The sequence below is a fragment of the Thalassophryne amazonica genome, chromosome 2 (assembly GCF_902500255.1).
Source record: "Thalassophryne amazonica chromosome 2, fThaAma1.1, whole genome shotgun sequence".
In the NCBI taxonomy this organism is placed as follows: Eukaryota; Metazoa; Chordata; class Actinopteri; order Batrachoidiformes; family Batrachoididae; genus Thalassophryne; species Thalassophryne amazonica.
The window spans coordinates 155,992,472-156,001,606 of NC_047104.1; the positions used below are offsets into that span (position 1 = coordinate 155,992,472).

At 40.2% G+C, this 9,135-nt stretch overlaps 1 protein-coding gene across 1 annotated transcript in view; it reads left to right on the forward strand.

Moving 5' to 3' along the window:
• Positions 1 to 1,937, forward strand: part of myo9aa (myosin IXAa) — a 133,713-nt gene extending 131,776 nt beyond the window's left edge. Inside the window, 1 exon segment of the mRNA XM_034163999.1 lies at positions 712 to 1,937. Coding sequence (XP_034019890.1) covers positions 712 to 1,193 — 482 coding nt within the window. The 3' untranslated portion in view covers positions 1,194 to 1,937.
• The last annotated feature ends 7,198 nt before the right edge of the window (positions 1,938 to 9,135 follow it).

The window sequence follows — 9,135 nt, forward strand, 5'->3', positions numbered from 1 at the left end:
TCTGATTTTCATTAGTTAATTTTCAGTCTTTTTTTTTTTTATCTATTATTGCTTTTCTCAGTTTCATGTTATTTCAGTGATTATTATGTTTTTTCTTTCTTTAACGAAAGGATACAAAAAATTTTGTCCACAAAATTGGTGGCGTTTTCTGTGAAAACTTGAATGCGCACTAATCTCATATGGGGACAGTAATTCAACACAAACGGGTTCGGTACAATTTTGCTTTTACGTTCATATTTCACAAGAAAAAGGTAAATTAACCAATAACCTATTCCATTTATGCTTCCAAAATTTATGATTGGGATAATCCGGTCTCTCGTTTTAACTGTTTGGCTCACAGTTTCCTCTTTTCACGTCAGACACACAGACAGCAGGCTGAGGGGTTGGCCACGCCTCCTGCACTGAGGGTCTGGCCACACCTCCTCCTGCACAGAGCATGAAACTAGAGTGACACACAGTCTGTGAAAACAAGATGAAATGTCAGTGAGTTACGGGAACAAGTGTCTGTAATCATACTGGGCAGAGTGTATTCTGCGAGTGTACCGTACGGTTCAATACAAATACATGTATTGTGACACCCCTAGTTGTTGCCTTTTAACATTCTAGTTGAAAGGCAGCTAGAAAGGGGAAAGCGTGACGGCAGTAAAAGAAGACGAGCAGCATAAATATTTACTGCAGCTTACCTGTACATTTCCTTGGATTCCCCCACAGAGTGCGGTCCAGCGTTGACGTCCCCTTGGATTCGACGAGCGGATGGGAAAAGCCCCCGACGCCATGCTCTCCGACGGCAGCCTGATTCGCTGGACTCTCTGGACTCCTGCTCCAGTGTTTCATCCTTCTCGTCCTCATCACTGATCCAGCCATCATCATCTTTCTCATCTGCCACATCTGCCACCATCCAACGCCTTCAGTTCCACTCAAAGTCTCCCACCTTTGGCTCCAAGCCGAGTCAGGCAGCGTACATGTCTCGCAGTCTTGATAACAGCCCTACGGGAGAGCCGGAACGCCTGTGTGATGACCGGCCCCTGTTCAGCAGCCGCGGCACCTTTAAAGCAGAGAAAGGCCTCCGAAGACTTAAGGGAGTCAAACAGTCTACCACCCGCCCCCTCACAGAAGGGGAGGGCCCCGTTGGGGATCCAACAGACATCTCCCACCGCTCGGTATTATATGGCAAAAATGAGTTCATGGTGTAAATAAAGTTGGCTTCAAGTACTGTCAGCCAACTTTGTCATAGGCAGAAATCGACACCAGAGGTTCCTAAAGGGAGGCACCACACCAACTGATCCCCCCCCCCCCCCCCCCAAGTGCCCCTGCGTCGCCTTCCTTTAGTCTGCATTAAATTACCCCCAAGTGCCATGTACTGTCCCAACCTCCAGAGACCAAAGTGGAGGATGGGTTTTGTTTTTTGGGGTTGGTAGGCGAATCAGGAACCAATGAATGGTGCCAGTTCCGTGGGCTGAAGTGCCACCCAAAGTGCCTCGGCAGCTCGTTTACTCAGCACCAAGAGGAAAGACGTGGCTCAGGAGGATGAACAAAAGGGAATGTCTGAATACGCAGAAGACAAATCAGCAGCGTCAGGGAATGTTCTGTGTCCAGAAAACGGACGTGGTGTGTGCCGCTAAATACAAAGAAATCCTGATACGGAGACGTGGACGTTTGCAATGAACAGTTCAGTTATTAGCTGTTATGAGTTTACAGATTATAACGCTCTGTGTAAGCAGTTGTTACTCTTATTACAGATTTATATTCCTTTTATTTAATTTTAAAGACGAACATGACGTATTATATACTGTTATAAATACTGTAAAAAGCTGGAACACCAGTGTCTGCTGGGTAGCTGAAGTCAGATATTTATCTTCTTGGAGTATCCTGGACAGCAGTGTCAGGATTTGGGTGTGCATGTGTGTGTGAGGTCTCATGCGTGATTGTTTATGTGACAAAACCACTTCAGTGTGTTTTAGGGTTTGTGCTGCTTTTTCCCTGCACAGGGGAAGTACTGCCATCAAAGGGACCAAGTGGGCTGGTGTGTATCCCACCCGAGTAGAAGACTCAGCGTTCACTGCTTAACAGCCATACCACACTTACAGTGTACAGTTCTTATGTACAGACAGTGACACTCTTCTCACCCGTGTCACCCCCAACCAGTCTGTTTGATAAACACCAACAAACAAGAAGGTCAAACCAACTGTCTCTTTTTGTCTTTATTCATGAAATGAAATGGTACCTGTTTTATACTTGTTACCTAATATCCCTAATTTCTCCAAAAATATTTGTCCTATCAACATTTCATTTTGGTGGCTTTCATCCATGACCCAAAATACAAGTACATAAACATACCAAACAGCAAATGTCAGCTCTCCCCAGTTTCTCAGTGACTGAACTTACACACACACACACACACATGCACCGAGGCCACGTGGCTTTTATTACATAGATATTCTCAAAAAAAAATTTATAATGCAAATTTTATTTTTTTGTTTTATAAAACACACAATTAATATATATGCCACACCGACCTTTTTAAATCTACTTTACAGTTAGCCAGTTGGTAAAAGCAGACCATGTACAATCAATCAATCAATCAATCAACTTTTTTCTTGTATAGCGCCAAATCACAACAAACAGTTGCCCCAAGGCGCTCCACATTGCAAGGCAAGGCCATACAATAATTATGAAACACAGTCTACGTCTAAAGCAACATAACCAAGGGATGGTTCAGGGTCACCCGATCCAGCCCTAACTATAAGCCTTAGCGAAAAGGAAAGTTTTAAGCCTAATCTTAAAAGTAGAGAGGGTGTCTGTCTCCCTGATCTGAATTGGGAGCTGGTTCCACAGGAGAGGAGCCTGAAAGCTGAAGGCTCTGCCTCCCATTCTACTCTTACAAACCCTAGGAACTACAAGTAAGCCCGCAGTCTGAGAGCGAAGCGCTCTAATGGGGTAATATGGTACTACGAGGTCCCTAAGATAAGATGGGACCTGATTATTCAAAACCTTATAAGTAAGAAGAAGAATTTTAAATTCTATTCTAGCATTAACAGGAAGCCAATGAAGGGAGGCCAACACGGGTGAGATATGCTCTCTCCTGCTAGTCCCCGTCAGTACTCTAGCTGCAGCATTCTGAACCAACTGAAGGCTTTTTAGGGAACTTTTAGGACAACCTGATAATAATGAATTACAATAGTCCAGCCTAGAGGAAACAAATGCATGAATTAGTTTTTCAGCATCACTCTGAGACAAGACCTTTCTGATTTTAGAGATATTGCGTAAATGCAAAAAGGCAGTCCTACATATTTGTTTAATATGCGCTTTGAATGACATATCCTGATCAAAATAACTCCAAGATTTCTCACAGTATTACTAGAGATCAGGGAAATGCCATCCAGAGTAACGATCTGGTTAGACACCATGCTTCTAAGATTTGTGGGGCCAAGTACAATAACTTCAGTTTTATGAGTTTAAAAGCAGGAAATTAGAGGTCATCCATGTCTTTATGTCTGTAAGACAATCCTGCAGTTTAGCTAATTGGTGCGTATCCTCTGGCTTCATGGATAGATAAAGCTGGGTATCATCTGCGTAACAATGAAAATTTAAGCAATACCGTCTAATAATACTGCCCAAGGGAACTGATACTGATGCATTTTACATAGGAGGCTGTATGTCACTTTCTCATAAGATGCCAGTTTAACCATAGCTGTCAGCCATTCATCATAAGGAGGAGGGTTCTTTTTCGTCCAGTGTCTTAATAGAAACCTTTTTGCTGTAGTCAGAGCCAGAACAAGCCACATCTTATCAAAAAGTGAGAAGTGCGAGTCTGGGAGTTCTATTGTGGAGCCTAAAACTGCAAGTCTGGCAGTAATGTTAAACCTTCTTTTCAATACTTCGAAAATGACTTCCATAATGTTCTTCCACCAATCTTGAAGAGCAGGGCAGGTCCAAAGAATATGTGGGATAGATGCTCCCTCCTCATTACATCTCCAGCATGTGTCTTTAGGAATCAAGTTACATTTATGAAGTTGCTGAGGGGTTCTATGCCACGTATGACTGATTTTTAATTGAATAAACTAGATATTCTCAAAATTTAATGTATCTCTGTCATTTTAGCAAAGCATAAATTGGAAGAATTGTCATTTAAATTTTTTAAATCTAGGGCATGTATGAGGTTATTCCCTTTGTTTTCTTCCAGTTTGAGAACATGATTTATTAATTTTGCTTGTAAAAATTGAAAATGGCTACACCTGTAAGGAGCACAATGCAAACTAAAAACGTAGTTGCACCTCCCACATTAAAAGCTACATCAAACACATAAGGGTGATTCTTTAACTACGGGCACTATTGGCCTTGTAAATGTAATTTCCACCACACCATTGCCTTACAATATAAGGGTGATTCTTAGACTATGGGCACTTATGTCCTTTGATCATATTGTATGAAAAACAGAAAAAAGGGGAAATTTCACACTTTTATAGTTATCTTTCCAATGAAAGTGTTTATATATATATATATATATATATATATATATATATATATATATATATATATAGCATAGCAATATACTTCATAGCAGGTCAGAGAAAGAAAGGGAGAGTTCCAAGACTACAAAGCAGAGAGATAATAAGATGTAAATGTAAATTGTCAAATTAACACAAGAACGTGGCCTCCGTCCCAAACCATGATTCTTAGACTACGGGCACTTATGTCCTTTGATCATATTGTATGAAAAACAGAAAAAAGGGGAAATTTCACACTTTTATAGTTATCGTTACAATGAAAGTGTTAAGAAATTTATTCTAGTAGTCTGTGATGACTTTTTCACCTTTTTTCAGCATCATTATATGCAAATATTGCCGTTTTGTGCTTGTCCCACACCCAGACTTTTGATCTTCAATGATAAAAATGAATGATAAAAAAAACACGTTTTTTTCTAATGTTTTAAAATATCTCTGAATAAAATATCAGTAAAATAATCAAAACATAATTGGGGTATTCAATGTCATTCAACTGTTGTAATTTTTTTTAGACAAAATGTAGTTGTCCCACACTATTGCCATAATTTCCACCACAACACTGTAATGTCCCTTAACAGTTTTTATGAAAGATTGTTTGGGTAGTTTCTATGGAGATAAACAGTGACATCAGAGACATCAGAGCACATGTATATAGCACCAAATCACAAAAACAGTTGCCACAAGGCCCTTTATATTGTAAGGCAATGGTGTGGTGGAAATTACATTTAAAAAGCCAATAGTGCCCGTAGTTAAAGAATCACCCATAAATGTAATCCTACAAAGCATATAGCTATCTGTCAAAAGATGCGTCTTAACGTCTAAGGTCGCTGTCATCTTTACTGTTATCTACTGTGAAGCAATATGAATAATTTTTCAGTCAAATATGGTCACTTGATACACCAATTAACATGCTTCATTTTATATTTTGAATCCTTAAAGGACATGTCGCACCTTTTTTTTAACATCCCAGTTAGCAACACAGCATCAAAGTATTCATGATTGTAAGTCTCTCGGCACACGTGTTCATAATTAGCGGTCTCTGTTTTTATTGCTCTCCCTAATCGAATTAACGGTTGCATTTCTGGAAAATGTCTGTCTGCAATTCTTGTCATTTCTCGGCATGTGACATATTTATTAGCAAAACAAACATCTGATGGCTGACAGAGTGAAACGAATGCAGTTATGTCCGATAACGAAGCCTTGGAGCTTTTATTTGAAAGTGATGGCTCAGATTTACAGTGGAGACGACGCATTTCACCCAGAAACTCTTATTTTTCAGTCTGTCGGATTTTGGAGCCTAAAGTGTCCTGGTGCTGCTGGTTGTCGCAGCATGCTGGTTTACTGCTGCTGTGAACATGACGTGGACTGTGTCCACCACAGACTGCCTGGACATGCAGATGTATGTCTCATACTGGAAAAACTCAGAAGACACTAATATCAGGAGATAAAGGACTCTCTAACGTGCCACAATCATGACCTGAATTTGAGTTGAGGGCAGAGCCGCGATCGGACATTATGTGCGCATGATAAGAACCTGAGGGCAAGTGGACCTGGACATTATTCTCTGGCTGGCTATCCATATCTGAGGACTGGTGGAACTTGAAAATGATCTCTAGCTGTTGATCCAAGTGAGGACTAGGACTAGTTAGATTTTTTTTTTTTTTTTTTTTTTTTTTTTTTTGAGGTTCCGTCCTTTTTACGTGATAAGCAGATGTTCTTACTGTCAAAATAAATTCTCTAATTTGATACTACTGATTAAAAATAGGGCTCACCTGTCAGTGACGTTTACTCTCCTCGGTGCAAAATAAAATCTCACATCACTGTTACAGCAGTGACAGTCCAGTGCCCAAGAACCTGTTCCAGATATAGACACACTGCCTTGGTCAAGGAGCTTGTGCATGTTTTGATGGTGGGGAAACTGGAGCCTCTGGAGGTAAAAACATTCAAACTTCATGCAGAACAGAACTGGGCATGGACGGTATCAAGCCCCAGACCTTCTTACTGTGAAGCAAGAGTGCTCACTACTGAGCCACTGTGCTGCCCCTTTCTTTATTATAATGATGTCAAGCGATGAGCTAAGACCAAAAGGCCTGTAAGACCATGAAACAAAGTGGACGATGGCAGAATTCGTTCTGTGGTGATCAAGAAACACCTTCACAACATCTAACCAAGTGCAAAACTCTGGAGGAGGCAGGTGCACCACTGTCAAGTCTACAATCATGCCTTCACGGGTGCAAATATAGGTTTCAGACAACCACTGCAAACGCACAAGAACAAGAAGGTCAGCTTAGACTTTACCAGAAAAGTTTTTAAAAAGGGTCTATGTTGGGTCTTCTGGGGAAAATCTGGTCTTGTTAGGAGAGATGGCATCCATCCCACTTTGGATGGAGCAGCTCTCATTTCTAGAAATCTGGCCAATTTTCTTAAATCCTCCAAACCGTGACTATCCAGGGTTGGGACCAGGAAGCAGAGTTGTAGTCTTACACACCTCTCTGCAGCTTCTCTCCCCCTGCCATCCCCTCATTACCCCATCCCCGTAGAGACGGTGCCTGCTCCCAGACCACCAATAACCGGAAAAATCTATTTAAGCATAAAAATTCAAAAAGAAAAAATAATATAGCACCTTCAACTGCACCACAGACTAAAACAGTTAAATGTGGTCTATTAAACATTAGGTCTCTCTCTTCTAAGTCCCTGTTAGTAAATGATATAATAATTGATCAACATATTGATTTATTCTGCCTTACAGAAACCTGGTTACAGCAGGATGAATATGTTAGTTTAAATGAGTCAACACCCCCGAGTCACACTAACTGTCAGAATGCTCGTAGCACGGGCCGGGGCGGAGGATTAGCAGCAATCTTCCATTCCAGCTTATTAATTAATCAAAAACCCAGACAGAGCTTTAATTCATTTGAAAGCTTGTCTCTTAGTCTTGTCCATCCAAATTGGAAGTCCCAAAAACCAGTTTTATTTGTTATTATCTATCGTCCACCTGGTCGTTACTGTGAGTTTCTCTGTGAATTTTCAGACCTTTTGTCTGACTTAGTGCTTAGCTCAGATAAGATAATTATAGTGGGCGATTTTAACATCCACACAGATGCTGAGAATGACAGCCTCAACACTGCATTTAATCTATTATTAGACTCTATTGGCTTTGCTCAAAATGTAAATGAGTCCACCCACCACTTTAATCATATCTTAGATCTTGTTCTGACTTATGGTATGGAAATTGAAGACTTAACAGTATTCCCTGAAAACTCCCTTCTGTCTGATCATTTCTTAATAACATTTACATTTACTCTGATGGACTACCCAGCAGTGGGGAATAAGTTTCATTACACTAGAAATCTTTCAGAAAGCTCTGTAACTAGGTTTAAGGATATGATTCCTTCTTTATGTTCTCTAATGCCATATACCAACACAGTGCAGAGTAGCTACCTAAATTCTGTAAGTGTGATAGAGTATCTCGTCAATAGTTTTACATCCTCATTGAAGACAACTTTGGATGCTGTAGCTCCTCTGAAAAAGAGAGCTTTAAATCAGAAGTGCCTGACTCCGTGGTATAACTCACAAACTCGCAGCTTAAAGCAGATAACCCGTAAGTTGTAGAGGAAATGGTGTCTCACTAATTTAGAAGATCTTCACTTAGCCTGGAAAAAGTCTGTTGCTCTATAAAAAAGCCCTCCGTAAAGCTAGGACATCTTACTACTCATCACTAATTGAAGAAAATAAGAACAACCCCAGGTTTCTTTTCAGCACTGTAGCCAGGCTGACAAAGAGTGAGAGCTCTATTGAGCCGAGTATTCCTTTATCTAGTAATGACTTCATGACTTTCTTTGCTAATAAAATTTTAACTATTAGAGAAAAAATTACTCATAACCATCCCAAAGACGTATCGTTATCTTTGGTTGCTTTCAGTGATGCCGGTATTTGGTTAGACTCTTTCTCTCCGATTGTTCTGTCTGAGTTATTTTCATTAGTTACTTCATCCAAACCATCAACATGTTTATTAGACCCCATTCCTACCAGGCTGCTCAAGGAAGCCCTACCATTAATTAATGCTTTGATCTTAAATATGATCAATCTGTCTTTATTAGTTGGCTATGTACCACAGGTTTTTAAGGTGGCAGTAATTAAACCATTACTTAAAAAGCCATCACTTGACCCAGCTATCTTAGCTAATTATAGGCCAATCTCCAACCTTCCTTTTCTCTCAAAAATTCTTGAAAGGGTAGTTGTAAAACAGCTAACTGATCATCTGCAGAGGAATGGTCTATTTGAAGAGTTTCAGTCAGGGTTTAGAATTCATCATAGTACAGAAACAGCATTAGTGAAGGTTACAAATGATCATCTTATGGCCTCAGACAGTGGACTCATCTCTGTGCTTGTTCTGTTAGACCTCAGTGCTGCTTTTGATACTGTTGACCATAAAATTGTATTACAGAGATTAGAGCATGCCATAGGTATTAAAGGCACTGCGCTGCGGTGGTTTGAATCATATTTATCTAATAGATTACAATTTGTTCATGTAAATGGGGAATCTTCTTCACAGACTAAGGTTAATTATGGAGTTCCACAAGGTTCTGTGCTAGGACCAATTTTATTCACTTTATACATGCTTCCCTTA